Here is a 20,472-nt window from a genome sequence, read left to right as displayed (position 1 = left end):
ACTTTTCATCCCATACTTGGTCTCTATGAGCTTTGAGCGCATCGCTTACTACCCCATTTAATCTGTTTAGATTTGTTTTATCTTGTGGCGCACACGTGTTAAGGAATCTTTTCCTAGCTCTGTTTTTGTCTCTGATCAAGTTCATGATGTCTTCAGGCAAACGATCAGATTTGTATGATCTGGATTGCGGGCAGATTTGTAGGAGGTAGCTACCGTTATAGTAGAATTAATTTATTGTGTGAGATTTTTAACTTCAGTTTCTACTTCTTCTTTTGTGCGTATGTGTGGAACAGATCCAATATAATCCTTCAGTGCTGTTGACAGTCTTTCCCATGCTATTTACGAGTGAGAAGGAGGAGACTGGTATTTTTGTTTTCCCAGCTGTAATAGAATTGGGTTGTGATCAGATGATAGTTCATCCATGGATATAATGCTGTATTGAAGTTTGATATCCTACAGGATAGCTATATCCAGGATATCAGCAGTGCCAAACGTACTGAGATGAGTAGGTTCGGTGGGGCCTGCCACAACAGCGTTGCTTGATCCTAAGTAATTGGAAAGGATGCAACCATTCTTGTTGGTGGTTGAGCAATTCCACGCAGGGTGCTTGGAGTTCAGATCCCCGGCTATAATGGTCTGCTCTCTGACGTATAAGATGGCATTTAGGTCAGAGTGTAGTAGAGATTTTTGGGGAGGGTTTTAAGCTGAGTAGATTTTCAATCTGCCAGCAGAAATGGTGACTACTTCCACGCCTGTTATCTCAAGATTAGTGGTTGAAGGAATGCTCACAGAGTGGTGCTTAATATAATTTTTAATGAACCGCCTCTGTAGAGTAATCTATCATTTGTATATAGGCGATAACCCCTTATTTTAGGTTTGTCTGAGGGTCTTAAATGAGTTTCACTGCTTAATAAAACATCTGGTTCATACCTATATGTGAAATCTCGGAGTTCCAGAATTTTGTTTTTGAGGCCATTTGCATTCCAAGCAACGATCTGAATAAATTGAATGAGTTTGTTACTATTCATTTATGAGAGCTGTGAGGATGACCTGCGTTTCACGAAGAAACCTTTCGGTAGGGATTGATAGGCTGAAATTTCGTAGCATGTTTGCTAGTGAGGCCGTAATAACAGCTGTTAGATTTTTAGGTGCTGTTCGTTGATTTTGTTCTGGTATTGGTCTAATTGTGCGGGTCACATCGGCATAACTTCTTGTTTGCTTTTGGTTGTCTCTATTTTTGGAGGTCTTTGATTGTGGCCACTGAGTCTCCGGTTTTGATGCCTACGCCTCTGGAGTTCTTATACTGTAGGAGGAGGGCTGATTGACTGCCTCCATCCGTCTGTTCTTTGGGTGCTGAGTACATCCTTTGTAGTTCGCAGGATGAGGACCACAGCAGTTGGCACATTTGGCAGAGGTGGTCCTTGTCTTAGTGCAAGCACCACCTCTGCTGGTTGGGTGGCTTCCCCCACATTTCAAACATCTATATTCAACTCTACATAGATTCTGGGCATGGCCAAACTTCTGACACCCTTTTCTTCTTCTGGGCAGTGCCAGAAGAAGAAAAGATCTTCTTCTGGCACTGCCCAGAAGAAGATCTTTTCCGGAGTGGTTCTGGTGTGACGATGAGACCACAGACTGTTTTTAAGTTGTAGATATCCTTGTAAATTTTGTAAATCTCTACTAGGACTAATGGCATGGGAGTCTTGTATGCTTTGTACATTCTGCTGACCTTGACTGGAGGCAGATCCTGAGAGTTCAGGTCAGCAGCTATTTCTCCTGTGCACCACGAAAGACCACTTTAAGTTTTTTTTGGAGCTGAGCGCAAAGGTATAATACTGGATGCCTCTGTCGTCCAGTTCTTTGGTCAACCTTCTATAGTCTGTCACTGTTGCTGACTGGATCTTTATGCCTTCATCCATGTTTTTGGCCTGAATGAAGCCAATGTGCAGATTGGACATTGTGGATCTTAAAGCTGCCCACTTGCTTTTCTCTAAGGATGATCGGAGGCACCTTTTCTTTGGGAGAAATAGCGGCGTCCGAATCCTGAGAATTCTGTTCCATTTCATTATTGTCATTGTGCGGTTCTTCTGTTGTTCTTCGCTTTTTGCGTGCGCGCACTTCTACAAAGTCTGAAGGAGTAGAAGGCACCGATTCTAATTAATCTTCTGCGACAACGTCTGTGACACGTTCCGGGGGAAACGTGTCGTAAAGTTTCACTTTTTCCTGCCAATTGTTGTTAAGTAGTTCACCTAGTCTTATAAATTCTTTATATACCTCCTCGAATATTGTCTCATTTAGTTGTTTTTCCATGATTAACAATGTGAAATATCTTTTATAAATAATAATAATAAAAATAATAAACGCTTACCCGCACTGCTACAAGACACTGTACTGTTCTGGCAAGAGCACTGAATCAAAAATTACACGATCTTCAAGACACATAATATAATATAATAAACGCACCACAATTCCAAAACTGACTGAGGACATCCTATCATCACCAATTCAGATCATAATCTGTTTTTTTTTTTTGGGTTTCTTAAACTGTGTTATAATAATTTTATTTACGTATTTTACGCTAGGTGTATAAATTACTTACTTACTTTTAATTCTATTTTAAATGTATTTATTAATTTTTCAAAATTATTTTAATTTAAATTTTTGTTCCTTTATTATTATTATTATTATTATTTTATTAAAATTTAATTATTTTATCCATGGCGTTTTTACAGACGACTGACCATCAATTTCAGCGGTCAAGCTTAATGGCCTTTCACTTAAATTCGAAGCCCTGGTCTTTGAGATAATATGAGATCTTGCATGAACTGGAGGTTCCCAAAGAAATGTTTATTTATATTTCAGTGTGTTTCTGATTAGCAAAGTTCAAAGTTTGTGAACTTTGAATGCGGAAATTTTGCCTCGGGCAATGAATGCTTTGGTTTTCCTAGAAACTTCACAAGTGTATTAAAAGGTTTATTTAGTAGCCTTTAAGTGGAATATTATAACAGAAAACTCCAGTGTTCCGCAAGTATAGAGGAAAATATTTAATTCCTAGTAATGATAAGTTGAATTTTTGCCGTTGATGCAAAACTGAAGAATAAAAGGACGAAAGTGGCAGAGCAATACTGCAAAATCGAAACCATCGTAGTAAGAGAACCTCTTAAACACTCCTGTTTACACTAATTCTCCACAGAGAAAGAATTTTCTTGAATATTTCCTCCGCTGATTGAACAAATAAAGTAAGTAAACGTTCTTTTATAATTAATTTCTTGTCATCCCACGATTATATTTCATTTTGATCTAATTTAGAATATTTTTCGTCACAAAAGAATATTAATTAAAAGTAAACAGAAATATATTTTAATGCAAATATATCTCTGAAATAAATCAAACTGTCTTCGTAAGATTTATGTTGATTTTATTTATATTTCACAAGGAATTTCAGCCGTGAGTTTCAATAAAATGAAAATGTTTTATAGATGGCGCTTTACCACGTCTTAGCGATAATCCTCATTCTAGTTGTAATCAACAAAGCATGTCTAACAGATGACATTAAATGTGATCTCATATTATCTCGTAAGAAGGTTGATGAGGCTTTTAGTGCTGTGAAAAACTATTTCAAGAAAGGTAAGCAAGCTATAAGTAATGTACTTTTTGTCATCTTAAACTAACATTTTTTTTTTTAAATTTTATATTTTTGTTTCCTTCCATGTCTTAAGAATACAGAAACAAACTCTCAAAGGTGGGGGGGTGGGGTGGGTATTCAGAAATTTTTGAAACAAGTTCCATATTGTTTTAGCTTATTTTATATACGATGTCTCAAGGATTCCCAGTCAGATTTGAAAATATTACAATTTACATGAACAAATATTTAATAATTTATATAAAATATAAAATTTATTATATGATATGGTGCTTATTTTAAAATTTAGAAATTAATTTTTGTATATATTAAAGTAATAAAAGCTACCTTTAATTTTTATTAATATTATTTTTTATTCTGCTTAGCAGGGAACATTTGAATCATCAACAGAATCTTGGATTCGTTATTTGTTGGACTAATTTTATAATTTTATATACATACATACAGGAAGTGTAAGATTCGTTATTTCGCCAATAATTTTCAGTAATACTCCGCATTTGAATTTCCAATTATTGGTTGAGTATGTTTGGGAAATATTTGCTATTTTCATAAAAATTTGTAGTTGTGGTTATTTGTTTTTCCTTCATTCAACTTTACAATTTTCCTCCAAATCAATCTATCTATCAAGACTCCAACATTATCAGATCTTATATTTCTGTCTTCTAAGGCACTTTTTACTGTATCAATCCCCCCCCCCCCTATATCTTGGTCTTGATCTGAGTCTTTTTCCTGCCAACCTCGCTGGAGTAGGAATAGGATGCTCCTAAATCACTGCAACTGTGTCCTGGTGAAATGACCACGAGGAGGAAACTGACGTAGTTTGAAAGAGGCGTTGTGATAGGATGGCATGTTGCAGGCTTATCTGATCGGCAAATTGGACCATCATAGATCAACAATCGATGACACCATACTGAGATGGAAGTTCAGGGAGCCAACTGCATGTGCTACCAGTGGGCCACTCACCGAACGTGACTAGGGTGCTACGAAGGATAATATGTAAAAACACCATTTGTCGACCGAGACGTTAAATGCAGAGTTTTTTGCATCGATTGGAACACGAATCTGCACATTCAGAACCGAGGCTCACAACACGGGTTTAAATGATAGGACTGCAATATACAAGCTCCACATTACCCAAACCAACATGCAGGGTCTTCAGTGGTTCAAAGCGTGTGTATGTATACAGTGGAGCAAGGAAGCTTATAAAGCTGCGTTATGGAGCTTAGAATCACGCTGAACTTTCCACCGAGCAGATGGATGAGCGTGGGTGTATAGATGCGCAGTGAACGTCTCTTATCACAGTGTGTAACCTCAACTATGAAATTCGAAGGTGTCAGTGTGATGGTGTGATCTTTTATCCCCTGATTTAGCCTAGGAGAGGGATTCCTTACATCTTATTAAGATGAGTGCTATGGCTGTTTCTTTCTTACACTATAGTGCCGTTGACTTCTTTCCAAGCAGTGTATTCTTAAAAATTATTAATATGCATGAGATATGATGATCTCACGAAAGATTTATTGAATCATGCTGCCTCCGGATTCCTGGCAATGCATAAAGGAGATGACATTAAGAGTTTTTTTTAATAAAACCGAGAAAACAGATTTATAAAAATTGCTAGCTTGTTTGCTTTAAGTAATGTTAATTGTCGGTAGTTGGCAAAACTACTGTCGACAATAAGCAAGAATATTGACTGCCTAAACTTGAGATAGAGGGCACTCTTGTCAATAAGACATTGTAATGATATAAAGAGCCTGTGTAGCTCAGCGGATGTAGCGCTTGCACACCACAGTGCTTGACCGCATGAAGGAAGACTTGCTTTCGAATCTAGTCGGCGACTAGAAGAAATTTTTCTAAGCCTTTTTCGACCGGTTTCCTAGTTAGTCGATCTCTGGTTTTTTTTCTCCCGGAAACTCGTGTTTTTTGTCCCCTGAACTTAAGAAATCGACCGTAGAACCCACATTATTTCAGAGATTAAATATATTGTGTTAGGGTTAGGGACCACGAGATGGTGGTACTTGTTGAGCTGTCTCTCTTCACTGCGTGCCACTTCATTAGTGATCGTCTTGGGCCAGCTATCTCTGATTGGGTACCAGTGGAGATTGAACTGCCCACTCAGTCTCAACAAGATTTAGATAGGGCTAAAATGGCCTCACCAACTCCCTATATGGGAATAAAAAGGCATCAGTTGATTTTTTTAATCTAAAAGCATTTTATTGATGTTCATTGTTATTGACTAATTTGCACTGCTAATTATCGTAATAATAATTTTATTTATTTATGTAGCATGTATTAATACATTCTAAGAATGTATTTAGGTTATTTTAGATATTTGAATATTGTACTTCGTTATTTATTCGTTAATTTTCGTTATCTCTGATGGTCTTCTGTGAAAACGTCAAAAACTGTTGTGTGCATCCTACAGCTAACTTAATTTTTTTAAACGTAAAATTTTAAATTTAATTTTAAAATTAATATATATATATATATATATATATATATATATATTAAATTTAATTTTAAAATTAATATATATATATATATATATAAGTTTAGTTTTGATGTATTTTAATAAAATAATATTAATGAAAACAATACAAAATCATGAGAGCTGTGAATGAACTTTATTCATTTTGATTACTGTTTTCAGAAATTTTATTTTTATTATTTTTATTTTATTTTATTTTTTTCTGAAGTGGAATGTACACATTACCGCTCCAGACCAATGGACTGCGCCGAAGTGATGGAGGAAGGACACAACACTAGTGGGATTTACAAAGTATGGCCTCGAAATCGCATCATCAAAGAGGGTTTCGATGTCTATTGCGATATGACTACTGATGGCGGAGGTTGGACGGTTCGTATTTTATAGCGGAATTTTAAGTATGGCATAAAATCAAATGTCGATTGAAAAAATATTAAGGAATGTTTAAGGATTGGAAAATAGTTGAATATTTTTATATCGATGAATAATTGGTTTTATTTTCTAGAAATAATGAATAAGTAGGACAGTGGTTGTCTACCGGTTATGAAATTTCGTGAATTTTTAAATTCCATCTCCTTTAATTGTCCAATATAGTACTCCACAGTTACAGCACTTGTGTAAAAATACTTCCAACGGCTTGCATTATAACGCTTTATAAGATTTATAAATGTCGTCATTCTTCGTGAACGACATGCAATATGGATCACAGTTTAATTTATACAGCTAAAGTAATATATTCCCATTTGTTGTGGGAAAATAATGCGTTACTAATGTCTGTCTTTACTTCCCCATAAGGCATAAATCATATATAGTAGAACGAACGAAAGAATTAATATGGAAATGCTACAATCAAATCTCAGTTTTTATGTACGTGAGAGCATTATGTGGGCGTATTTGAATTCGAGAAATAGAGTGAAGCCAATTATCATCACATAACGAAATTGATATTGTATAGGATAGTTTCAAAAGCTTTAATATTTCCAGTTTTTTTTATAGTTTTCAAGATGAATATTAATTATTGTACATATTTCATTTTAAATTTTATAAAATTACTTTCTTAAAAACTCATCCGTAAACTACGGCCCAAATAAAGAAGAGTCGAGACGACTGTGGAATATCTGTAAGTTGGTCGGCCATTCTTCTAGCTGTTATGCCTATTTGGCGAAATAAACTATTCGAGTTTCCAACGGAAAAAAAAACATTCTCACTGTAGAAAATCATTTGACTTACCCTGCGGGGAAGTCAAATACTTACTTCTAGTAATCATCCTTCAAAAAAATTCAAACTTGGTTTTTCCATTTAAAGGGCGTGATCAATACCCACTTTGCTACTGGGACAAAGGAAAAGGAATAAAGTCGCAGGGAAGAAATATTGGAGAGAATGGCGGGTAGGAACCATGGAAAGGCACTGCTTGGTAAAGAATTTCTGTGCGGAAAGTCCTGTTTGGCCAACATATCAGATCCCGCAACAGCGGTGAATCTTGCAGATCTGAAATTTCTTTTTTAGGGAAGCATGAGCAGTTTTGGAGGCTGTAAGAACCTGGATATCTTGTAAAGTAGAATGATATTTTTTAGATCTTAAGTTAGAAGATACTTTTATATCCAGGATGTCATATACTGAAACCGTTTATCGTCATGTCCATTAAACTTTTGAAGTTCGGTTTCATAAACGAAACTTCAAATTCCATAATGAATCTATAAATATAATTTACTATTTCTCGATTGTGATTTGTCTATTGAGCTAATTAAACATGAGGAATTTCATTTTTTCCCCTTTTGACTACTGTCAGAAACCTTTCCCTTATTGCTGATCACAATGCAAAAAAAAAAAAAAAAATAATAATAAATAAATAATAATAATAATAATAATAATAAATAAATAATATAAAATAAAATAAAAAATAAATGTGTGCACCTCCTCTCGTCTAAAATCTCATGTTGAACTGAACTAAATCAGTAGCAAAATAATACGCATTTACCTTTTTTATTATTATTATAAATAGAAGGAAGAATCTAGATAGAACAACAGAGTAGCAATAGGAAGGGTCTTTTGAAATTAAAACCTCCAGGGCCACAATCACCACAAATACTGCCTTCACTTTCAGCTGCTTCCCTCACGATATACACAAGCAATATCTTTAAAATTCTTACTGAGTTTTCTGTTGCACAAGTGATATTAACAGAAATATTCTTCATTTTTAGGGAAAGAAGAACGCTAAAAGTAATCATCCTTCTATTAAACCAACCCACATTTTTGAAAAAAAGTTCACTTTCGATAGTTTTTATTTTATTTTATTTTTCAGGATGTGAATTATTATCTCGCAGCTGATATTCAGTGTTCATTTTGTCTAAAAGCCGTTTATTATAATCAATGAAATTTATGAATATTCGAAGGTTCATAAATAGCAGGGACTTTCGTATTTAATAAATGTTACATTGAATATTATTATGTCTTTATACATCAATAATAAAGCCCATATAACTAATGACTGATGTATTACTGTGTTTAGGTCATTCAGAGAAGAGGAGATTTTGGAAGTTCTCAAGATTACTTTTTTCGGGATTGGAATGACTACAAAAATGGCTTTGGAGATGTTGACCGTGATTTCTGGTTAGGTATGCAACACAATAGTATTACATCAATAATCGTATAAGCAATATACAGTATATAAAGAGTGTGTTGAAATAAGTACTGCGGAAGCACTATATTTCGAAGAAAGTTAAATTTCATGAACCTCGGTAGCATATCGCCCTTCCTTTGACCCACATTCCAGCCTTTTAGACATTCTCTGCCTACCAATTTATGATAACACAGATCAGTCATTAACTTCCATTTTGCTTTCAACGTAACCATCAGTCTACATGATGTTGTCTAGTACATCTGCATCCTAGTTAAGAGTTTTTCGCACAGAATTTTTATTAATTTCATTTCTTAAAGAAAAAAAAACATTATTAAACGCAAATATTTTAGCGTAGCTGCAGTATAAATAAACCCATCCGAGATACTTTCAATTGTGATATTCAATACTTCGTTGTTATTTTATTTTGAGACAACATCAGTGACTCCTTTCATAAGAGTAGTCCTTCCGTTTTCGTGATATCATTGAGTAAAAATAAAATGTCTAAAAATATGTTTTGATCTTCGAGCTCAGTGTTTTTAATTTAAGAAAAGTGCAGCTAATTGTGTGCCACTCGTAACTGCTGTTAACATGCACTTACACAATGTAGGAGCGTTGATACGTAAACTGTACTCTATTATGTATGTATGTACAGTATTTATGTCTGAAAAACATATTCGAACCAACAAATAGAAACATTTCTGAAGAATTTAACTGGATAGATCGATATTATAAAGATAAAGCTGAGGAACATTTAATTGCATAAATTGCTTATTCGTATATGCAAATAAATATTATATTATATGCGAATAAGCATTTATGCAATTTAATGTTACGGTTTGTTACATGCCCTGAATATAGGGAACCTTTTTCATTTTACAAAACCGTTTGTGTATAATCATTTGACAAATATGACGAAGATATACACAATCCTCTGTTTCTTTAATATTTAAATAACTTTAATGATTAATATTTTTGGTGTATAAACTAAGTGCAAATTTCATCATCATCATAACACTAGTTACAGGTATAGACCATATTGGTCTGTTCCGGTCTCATTATCCATCCCATATCCTTTTTTGAGGTCTACTCTGCCTTCTCTTTCCAATTGGCTTATATTTTAGTATTTGTTTTCGGTGTCGGGTGTTCGCCATTCGGTTTACATGTTCAATCCAGTTTTGTTTATAATTGTTTAGTTTTTCTTCTACTGATTTTGTTTTTAGTTCTTTTCAAATGTCTTCGTTCCTTTTTGGATCTAATAATGTGCATTTTTCAGTTCTCCTCATAAATCTCATTTCACTTCTTTTTATTCTTTGTTTATCTTGTTTATTTATTCTTTGTTTATCTTGTTTATTTATTCTTTGTTTATCTTGTTTATTTATTCTTTGTTTATCTTGTTTATTTGTTGCCGAAATTTCGCTGCCATATAATAATGTGGGCCTGCTAAAGTATTGTATATTTTCAAACGTGTTTCTTTTTGTACTATATTTGGATTGACTTTTCTATTTATCAGGCTTATAATCTGTACAAATTTTGCAGTTTTTAATTTTTTGTCTTTTTCTCCTTCATATGATATTTCACATCCAAGATAATTGAAAGTATTTATCTGTTCTATTATTTTATTATTAATAACTGTTTTGCTTCTAACTGGAGTTTTCCCACAAAATGCCATTGTTTTAGTTTTATCTATTGAAATTTTCATTCCAAACTATTCTACTATAACGTTTAAATTATATATTGCTCTTTGTAAATTGTCTTCCTTATCTGATATTATTATTTGATCATCTGCAAATAATACCGTATTTATTTTGTTATTTCGGGAAATTTCTATACCTGGATTGTTTAAGGTGTTCCACTGTATTAGTATTTCATTAATGTAAATATAGAAAAGTGCTGGAGACAGAGGGCATCCCTGTCTTACTCCTTGGTTTATAGATTGTTTTTCAGACAACATTTCATTTATTTTTATTTTTATTTCCTTATCTTTGTAAATATTCAATATTGCATGTAGTAAAATATTAGGTATATTTATTCTTTGTAATATATCAAACAGTATATACCTTTTTACTTTGTCAAATGCTTTTTCGTAATCAATAAACAAAAGATGAGTTTCCAAATTAAATTCTCTTCTTTTTCTATAAGTAGCTTTAAACAGAAAGCTGCATCCATTGAATGCGTCCTTTTCTAAATCCATTTTGACATTCTAATAATATTTTTTCACTGTATATTTTTACTTTTTCATTAAGTATTCTGCTGTATATTTTGAAGCATGATAAAACAAGATAAAACAAGATAAAACAAGTTTTGTTTTATCCTTTTTTTAAATATAGCTATTACTAATGCTTTAATATACTATTATTATACTACTATTATACTACTACTACTACTGTTTAATATACTATTATTAATATACTATTTTTAGAACTAATATAAATCAAATATATTAAATAATGAATTTTGTACAGGGTTTATTAATTTAAAATTCACTTTTATATAAAAATTAATTGATCTGAAATCCGCTTCAGAACCAACTTATGTTCAAAATCGTAATTAAACATCTCGTCAGAGGTTTAACATTCTGCCATTTTTATAGGATTGTGCGAAAAGTTTGGAAGACATGTTCCTTTTTTTTATTTAATACACTGTTTTCAAGAACACATAACCACAGCAACTCCACATCATATAGCATGCAGAGCTTCCCCCATACAGACCATAGATGAAGTGAATAGTTTTTTGTGCATTAAATAATTAAACAATGACTTTTTTTCATTTATGTTCAGAAAGTATGAATTCGCTATAATTATTTGTATATAATTAAGTAATACTAAATACTTAAATAGCATGTTACGAATAATGGTTAATCTTGAACCAGTCTTATTTGCGATCTGGTTCATTTATTATTGTTTTTAAATTGGACTTCAAGAAGGGCAAATACATAGGATTAGTTTACACAGGCAATTTCAACTTAAAGAAAATATAATTGTTCTTTGATATATAAGATAATAATGAAGCCTGTTTGACCCACTAGTTCCAACTTTACCTCAATTTTTATCCCACTGCGATTACTTAAAGCATGTAAATATAAACTGATTTCACAACAGGAGTTAAAAGATAATGTTGAAAAATAATCATGGCAAGTAGTTGAGTCATATTTGAAGCTCATAGTGAACGTTTTCTCCTTCTCTCTTCAAAACTGTCATTCACAATATATTTTTGCTGTCTAGTATATCTTTATTTTCCTAATGCATATTTGTTGTTTAATTTAATACGTGATATTAATAATAGAAGCGTATAAAATTAACTATTGTTTTTTGCCAGTCAGTATCGAAAAATATAAAATGAAAGTTTATCTAAAGGCGAACCACTTCTGAAAAATTCGCTGAAAAAGAATGTGTTTTACCTAGTGAAGGAAGATTGTACATCATCAAATGAATCCTTATTATAAGGAATGGCTTAAAGGGGCGAAGCAAGAATGCTTTTCATATTCCCAGTTATCTACAGAGGATAGTGTAGGGATAAGGTGTTATTGAGCTAAAGCTCTGATCATGACAGGAGGGTAACAGCAATAGCCGAACCTCAGTTAGAACTTCATTAGCTACAGCATTGCCATCCATTACCCTCCAAGGGTATTAATCACCGCATCTCCAGTTTTTTATCATCAAATAAATTTTTTCTTAAAAAAATTCATTTGATGATAAGAATTAGAAATTCATTATTCTTGTTGAGAGGCTCATACGGTGGTTAAACATGATAACTAATATTTAAGGAATTGACAGCGTATACTAGAAATATAGATTAAATAAACTTTAATATATACTTTACGATATTTCGCCGAACGTTACGTTGCCATCTTCTTGGGAACTTACTATAAAGACACGTGCACACAAATACTAATAACAGCAAATGAGACTGAAGCTAGGAAGCTAGCGTTTTCCTAAAGTCCTGGTGGTGCCCCCTGGCGGGCGATATTGGTAGTTCTTGGCCTTTGGGCTGAAGTTCTTCTGATAAAAGTTTCCCAAATTTGGGGCAGTTTCATGCATCCAAATTTGTTGAGGTTTGGCATGTTCCTAAGGGCCGAGGCTGATTCCATGAATAGTCTTTCATACTTGAACTTGCTGTGGTGTATTACTGTGGCTTTCTTCCATCTTATTCTGTGGCGAGTATCCAGTGCGTGGTCTGCAAGCCCAGAGTGGCTGTACTGGTGAAATCGGATATAATCCTTGTGTTCTGAGATTCTGATATTTGCTGTCCTGCCTGTTTGGCCAAAGTAGGACAGTTTACAGCTGCAAGGGACCTGGTATTCACCAGGTAGGTCTAGGGGAAGTGGTTGGTCTTTGGTGGAGCGGATAAGGGATGCCAGTTTTCTATGTAGTCTGTAACATGTGGTCAAGTCATGTTTTTTTAAGATTTTATTGATTTTTTCCGAGGTGCCTCTGATATAGGGAATAGTGATGGATTTAGAGTAATCTTTTTTGTGAAGGGGAGGGGGTGGAGAGTTGTGGATAACTGGGTTAAGTATTTTTTGGAGGGGGGAACCGTTGGCTGAGAAAGTGTCACGGATGTGATTTAGTTCAGTGGTTAGGGCTTGATCATTAGAACAGATTATTTTTGCCCTGTTGAATAATGTTTTAATAACTCCATATTGTTGTGAGGTGGGGGGGATTGTTGGTGAATGTATCTGCCTGTATGGGTGGGTTTTCTATAAACTGAGAAAACCAAGGTTCCATCAGGTTGGCGGGTGACTAGTGTGTCTAGGAAGGGGAGGTTATTGTTTTCCTCTTTTTCCAGGGTGAATTTGATTATTGGGTGTTGGTTGTTCAAGTGTGTTAGGAAGGAGAGGAGTGAATCCGGGCCATGTAGCCGAATAGCGAAAACATCATCAACGTAACGAAGCCATATGGTAGGTTTTTGTGGGGCTGAGTTTAAGGGTTTCTCTTCAATCATCTCCATGAAGAAGTTGGCCAAGGGTGGGGAAAGTGGTGAACCCATGGCTGTCCCCTCTATCTGTTTGTAGAATTTTTCCTGCCAAACGAAATAGCCTGAGTTCATTGTAAACTGAAATAGGGCTGAGATATCGGGAGGAAATTTAGCTTGGATTAGCCTAAGGTTTCTTTGAGGGGGACATTCGTGAATAGGGAGAAGACATCACAACTTCGCCATTGCTCCTAGGAAATTACCGGCCGAGGTATTAATGATTCAAATTGAACGCGGGATTCGCCAACTTCCAAACCACATCGCCAACGATATTAGATTGGATGTAGCCTGTGTTCTCAATAAAGCAAAACCTCCAAAATCCAACATATCCATTAGTGAATACAAGGCACTACAAGAATTGAAGAGAAACAAAAAAATCGTGATCACCAAAGCGGATAAGGGGAACGCCACTGTGGTACTCAATCTTAAAGACTACACAGGTAAGCTCAAGGCTTTATTATTAGATCGTTCCACTTACCTCCCCATTGATTACAATCCCACCAACTCACAAATTAGAAAACTCCATAGGCTCCTTAAGAAGGTCACTTCTTGGCCTGTAGAGATTACCAACAGACTAAAACCCTATAACTCTAGACCCCCCCCGCATATATGGGCTCCCAAAAATACACAAAGAAAATGTGCCATTACGTCCCATAGTGGATGGCATTGATTCCCACACTTACAAACTAGCCAAGCATTTAGCCAAAGCGCTCTCACACTATACTAGCAATACACCATCACACATAAAAAACTCAGCCCACTTCAAAGCCAGTATAGAAAACCTTACACTCCAACATAATGACATAATGGTCAGTTTTGATTTCTTCTCCCTATTCACGAATGTCCCCCTCAAAGAAACCTTAGAGCTAATCCAAGCTAAATTTCCTCCCGATATCTCAGCCCTATTTCAGTTTACAATGAACTCAGGCTATTTCGTTTGGCAGGAAAAATTCTACAAACAGATAGAGGGGACAGCCATGGGTTCACCACTTTTCCCACCCTTGGCCAACTTCTTCATGGAGATGTTTGAAGAGAAAGCCTTAAACTCAGCCCCACAAAAACCTACCATATGGCTTCGCTACGTTGATGATGTTTTCGCTATTTGGCCACATGGCCCGGATTCACTCCTCTCCTTCCTAACACACTTGAAAACCAACACCCTAGAATCAAATTCACCCTGGAAAAAGAGGAAAACAATAACCTCCCCTTCCTAGAGACACACTAGTCACCCGCCAACCTGATGTAACCTTGGTTTTCTCAGTTTATAGAAAACCCACCCATACAGGCAGATACATTCACCAACAATCCCACCACCACCCCTCACAACAATATGGAGTTATTAAAACATTATTCAACAGGGCAAAAATAATCTGTTCTAATGATCAAGCCCTAACCACTGAACTAAATCACATCCGTGACACTTTCTCAGCCAACGGTTCCCCCCTCCAAAAAATACTTAACCCAGTTATCCACAACTCTCCACCCACCCCCCCTTCACAAAAAAGATTACTCTAAATCCATCACTATTCCCTATATCAGAGGCACCTCGGAAAAAATCAATAAAATCTTAAAAAAAACATGACTTGACCACATGTTACAGACCACATAGAAAACTGGCATCCCTTATCCGCTCCACCAAAGACCAACCACTTCCCCTAGACCTACCTGGTGTATACCAGGTCCCTTGCAGCTGTAAACTGTCCTACTTTGGCCAAACAGGCAGGACAGCAAATATCAGAATCTCAGAACACAAGGATTACATCCGATTTCACCAGTACAGCCACTCTGGGCTTGCAGACCACGCTCTGGATACTCGCCACAGAATAAGATGGAAGAAAGCCACAGTAATACACCGCAGCAAGTTCAAGTATGAAAGACTATTCATGGAATCAGCCTCGGCCCTTAGGAACATGCCAAACCGCAACAAATTTGGATGCATGAAACTGCCCCAAATTTGGGAAACTTTTATCAGAAGAACTTCAGCCCAAATGCCAAGAACTACCAATATAGCCCGCCAGGGGCACCATCAGGACTTTAGTAAAACGCTAGCTTCCTAGCTTCAGTCTCATTTGCTGTTATTAGTACTTGTGTGCACGTGTCTTTATAGTAAGTTCCCAAGAAGATGGCAACGTGACGTTCGGCGAAATATCGGAAAGTATATATTAAAGTTTATTTAATCTATATTTCTAGTATACGCTGTCAATTCCTTAAATATTAGTTATTATCGAATTAGAAATTCATTGACTACAGCATTGCTATCCATTCCCCTCCAAGGGTATAAATCATACCCCATTGAGCTATTAAAGCTCTGATCATGGCAAGAGGCTAACAGCAATAACCGAGCCTCAGTTAGAACTTCATTGGCTACAGCATTGCCATCCATTACCCTCCAAGGGTATTAATCACCGCATCTCACGGTCGATTAGCTCTCAAACCCCCTAATTCTTCCGATGATCTAAGAATATTATAGTCCTTATAAGGACTGGCTTAAAGGGGCTAAGCAAGAATGCTTTTCATATTCCCCGTTATCTGTAGAAGACAGTGTAGGGATCAGGTGTTATTGAGCAATTAAAGCTCTGATCATGGCAGGAGGGTAACAGCAATAGCCTAGCCTCAGTTAGAACTTCATTGGCTACAGCATTGCCCTCCATTATCCTCCAAGGGTATTGGATTGAATGAATCAATCACCGCTCTCACGGTCGATTGATTCCCCCTATCCAAAATTAAGCACATGAGATACTGCAAACTCAACAAAATAAGTTAATACTATCAAAGATATTTTATGGGTTGAGAGTACTCTTTATTTTGTTAACAAAATTCTTTAAATTAAATAGAAAATCCACTGTATATAATTCTATCATAATACTTTAGCATTTGTCTTATTAAATTTTTTTCTATTCCTGAATACTGTTGCGCCAATCTCCAATTTTTATGTCATCATTGCTTTCATTTAGTTCTTCATGCTGAGAGTTCATTATCTGTTTCAAAAAATAAGCTATATTTAAACCACACATCATAACAGGCCGTTACATACAAATACATAATTTTCAACTATTTATTTGTTTTCAGGTAACGATAAAATCCACGCACTTTCCTATCAAAGAGAAAATTCAATCAGATTTGATTTGAGAGATTTTGATGGAAATTCTACATTTGCTATCTACGATCAGTTTTGGATTGAAAATGAAATGAATTTCTACACTGTGTTTGTCAAGTTCTACACGGGAAATGCTGGTATGGACAAAATTAAAATTTTATATGAATTTTAAAATGAATTATTAGAAGAATGTAAACATTTCCTGATATTGTGTTTTATATAAATATAATAAAAATCTATCTGAAAGTAATATTTATAAATCTGAACACTATTTGAAATGAAGATATTCCTGCAAAACAGAATGGAAAAATAGTCAATTAATATAGTAAACTAATATATCAATAAAACAAAACATATATTTTGTAACTATATGAATTTATTACTTTTTTGTTCTGTTAATTATAAAATACAATTTTATGAACATATCACAAATTATTTTTAGACGATCATTTAAATTACAAAAATAATTTATACTGTTCATTGATTTTTATCTGAATTTTATATCTTATCGTTTTAGGGGACTCCTTTGGTGGACACAACGGACTGAAATTTTCTACCAAAGACAGAGACCATGACACATATGACAAAAATTGTGCACAGGTGTTTAATGGGGCGTGGTGGTATTCCTCGTGCCATTCTTCCAATCTTAACGGATTCTATCTCAGAGGAAATCATTCGAGTTTTGCTAATGGCGTTGATTGGAAAACTTTTAGGGGACATTACTATTCCCTTTCTTTCACTGAAATGAAGATCCGCCCAACTAACTTCAGACAGTCTTCCTTTAAAGTGAAAGAAGACGGAACTCCGCTTTGAATACCTTTGGTATCATATCAAGCATTTGTGATGAACTGGACGAAATTCTAATCTTCAGGTATAATGCAAGAAGCGAAGAAAAGAAACTCATCTAAACAATTGCTAGAAACCTAATTATATGAAATTACTTTATAATATTTTATAATTGGTGTTTTAGTAACTCTTAAATAAATTTTAAAATTTTAACAACAATAAGAAGATAAATATTTTTCATGTTATAAAATATTATAAACAATTAAATATTAAAATATAAGAAAAATAAATTTTTATAAGAATTATTTATTCAGTTATTTGTGTGAATCATTTTTTTCAATTTTCATCAAAGAAAAACTCGAAATTTTAACAGACACTGTCTGGACATAATTTTCATTGGTAATGGCAATATGCAAATGATCATTTTTCTCTCCAGAGATCCTGAAATAATCACACTCGACTGCTCTCTTCTTCTTCTGGGAAGTTGGGAATTATGTGGAAACTGTTGAAGAAAATTTAGCGTCAGGATTATGTATGTTATCTAGAAATGTTGCATATTTTTGTAGTCGACACCGGAACATGTAAATTGGTTTGAGAATTACAGCGTCGACTAAAAAATATGCTACATATCTAAACTACAAAACTTGACAACAATAAAACTCCTTTAGAAAACAAAATTAATACAAGATATTAGATAATAAACTGCGGAGTTCAGTGGTCAATGCTTTTCCAAGTATCTTAGCTTTCCTAACCATAATATTAATACAATATTGCTCTTCATGTACTTAATATATATCTATATATTTTTTTTATATGTAAACTGTATTTGTTTATCTGGTCGGTTTTTTTATTTCCGTTCGAGTCCTAAATTTCTGAGAAGAAATCATGGGTGGGCTAAAGAGTTGGTTTTTTTTTTTATATATATATATGTATAACACAGAAAGGTAACAGATTAAACATGAAGCTTTTTCAAGCCAGTTCAGAATTCCAATAAGCTTGGTGGCTGACACAGAGAAATGAAATTCATTTTCCACTTAAAGACAAGGTGGGGAGGGGTTGGAATTCGCAGCCTGCGGTCTCCGTATTAAATCGACAAACTCGCTTCCAGATGAAAAGAGGTGAAAAAGGTTCTTCGGGTTTTACATGGAATTCGAACCCAGATCTCTCTCTCTCTTCTAGTGAAAAGGCAACGTCGAAACCGACTTAGCTTCTGGGACTCTCAATATAGTCTTTTACTTAAAAAGAGAGAAAGCTTGCTTTTTTTTATTAAAAACGTACTTTATGTTCATTTAAAACAAAATAACTAATTTTAAAATGATTTTGAATTGAATCATTTATGTTAACTAAATATATCAAAGATGAATATTCGCGTTTTCACCTTTTGTTAATCACAAATAAACTACAAAGGTTTCGCCAGCAACAATAAAATTAACTGGAATTACCACAGCATCTCATTTATCAGCATATCGCCACTGTTAAAAGTACCGATCATTTACAGTTCTCTTCTATGCTCACAAATCAAAGCTTCATTGACTGACAGTAACACCAAGTTAACTAACGATATGTTCAGTATGACACAAAACATAAAACGGTTGTTGGAAGAGTGCGAAAATGAAAATAGCAAGTATATTACTTAGATATGATATAAAAATTAATTACGAAGTAGGGCTATGATGGCAAATGATTCGATGTGTAGGCTATGCAAAAGGAATGGATGCGAATTTTTTGATATGTGGAGTGAATTGAATGGAAGATTGGATTTGTATAAGAGAGACGGCCCACACCTGAATGCGTTTGGTATCATGAGTCCAGAAAAACTAATATCTGGTATGAGACCTAACACAGAGAGTCAGGGAAACTAAATTATAAAGGGAGGAATGGTGCGAATGTGAGTGTAAGAACGACAATGCTATATAACAACTTAATCACGGGAATGGGCTTTGTCATGGAAATGTTGACGAGGAGAGATAGATTTCGGGTTTGTGTTTGTCCTGTTCCGACCCATCATATCTGCGCAAAGATGTCTACATATGTAAGTCATTACAGAATAATAGAGATCTGCAAGTTGTCCAACTGTGCCATACAGACTGCAGACAAGCGTATTCAAAAGAACATGCAGGTAGATTATTATGTCTGTACACGAATGGGAGGAGTATCAGAAACAAAGGAGTTTAATTTGTTGCCTTGGTCAATATGTTAGGACTTCAGATTGTAGGCATTAGTGAGACCTGGCAATCAGAATCAGACCTAATAACTGGATCGAGTATAAAGGGTACAGTATTATTTTAATGAGGGATAGACAAGATAGGAGAGGAGGAGGGGGCGTATTGTTAATGATATCGGATAACGTGAATCAAGTTAGTGTTGAGATCTATGATTGCAATGCTAGTAGCAGTGTTTCCTGTGGTGTAAATTTGAAGCCATCTGGTGTGAGGTGGAATCCAACAAGGTCAATTACATAGTGGAGAGTTGTTACAGACTTGGTGGATCGGTTGTTAGTGATGAAGAAATGCATCACCAAATATAAAAGATGAGCGCGAAAAGAGTAATCGTAATGGGAGACTTTAATTATCGAAATATTGATTGGGTAGCAGTAGAATCTCATGAGAAGAATGAATATGCTTTTATTGAGCTGCTGAGCGACAATTTCGTCAAACAGCATGTGACAGAATGAACTCGAGGTCAAACAGTGTTAGATTTCATTATAGTGTCAGAGAGGAATTCAGTTAAATCGTGACATTTCTGTCTGCAGTTGGTGAGAGTGACTATGTGGTACTCACCTAGGAAGTGGGTAAGTTTGTGAATATTCCATTTAGGAAAGTTACACACTAAACAACAAAGCAGAAATTACGCCCAATTGAGGAGTATGCTGG

At 34.8% G+C, this 20,472-nt stretch overlaps 1 protein-coding gene across 1 annotated transcript; it reads left to right on the top strand.

Annotated features, from left to right (window-relative positions):
• The first annotated feature begins 2,989 nt into the window (after positions 1-2,989).
• LOC150103313 (techylectin-5A-like) lies at positions 2,990-17,819 on the top strand. Its single transcript, XM_090398129.1, has 6 exons — positions 2,990-3,239; positions 3,480-3,627; positions 6,337-6,497; positions 8,635-8,740; positions 16,786-16,950; positions 17,331-17,819. Exons 2-6 carry the CDS (start codon positions 3,480-3,482, stop codon positions 17,624-17,626), a joined length of 876 nt encoding a protein of 291 aa, XP_090254255.1. The 5' UTR covers positions 2,990-3,239; the 3' UTR covers positions 17,627-17,819.
• Positions 17,820-20,472: the final 2,653 nt, after the last annotated feature.

Source organism: Typopeltis vanoorti, chromosome 9 (genome assembly GCF_054136105.1).
Source record: "Typopeltis vanoorti isolate ZY-2024b chromosome 9, IOZ_Tvanoo_1.0, whole genome shotgun sequence".
Classification (NCBI taxonomy): domain Eukaryota; kingdom Metazoa; phylum Arthropoda; class Arachnida; order Uropygi; family Thelyphonidae; genus Typopeltis; species Typopeltis vanoorti.
The sequence above is the reverse complement of the archived record's forward strand: the minus strand, read 5'-3'. Positions and strand labels throughout refer to the sequence as shown.

Excerpts from the sequence above, each read along its gene's own strand:
- LOC150103313 (XM_090398129.1), top strand. The coding sequence starts at position 3,480 with ATGGCGCTTTACCACGTCTTAGCGATAATCCTCATTCTAGTTGTAATC. Across the intron at positions 3,628-6,336 it reads GAAAAACTATTTCAAGAAAG|TGGAATGTACACATTACCGC; the intron begins GTAAGCAAGCTA and ends TTTTTTCTGAAG. Across the intron at positions 16,951-17,330 it reads GTTCTACACGGGAAATGCTG|GGGACTCCTTTGGTGGACAC; the intron begins GTATGGACAAAA and ends TTATCGTTTTAG.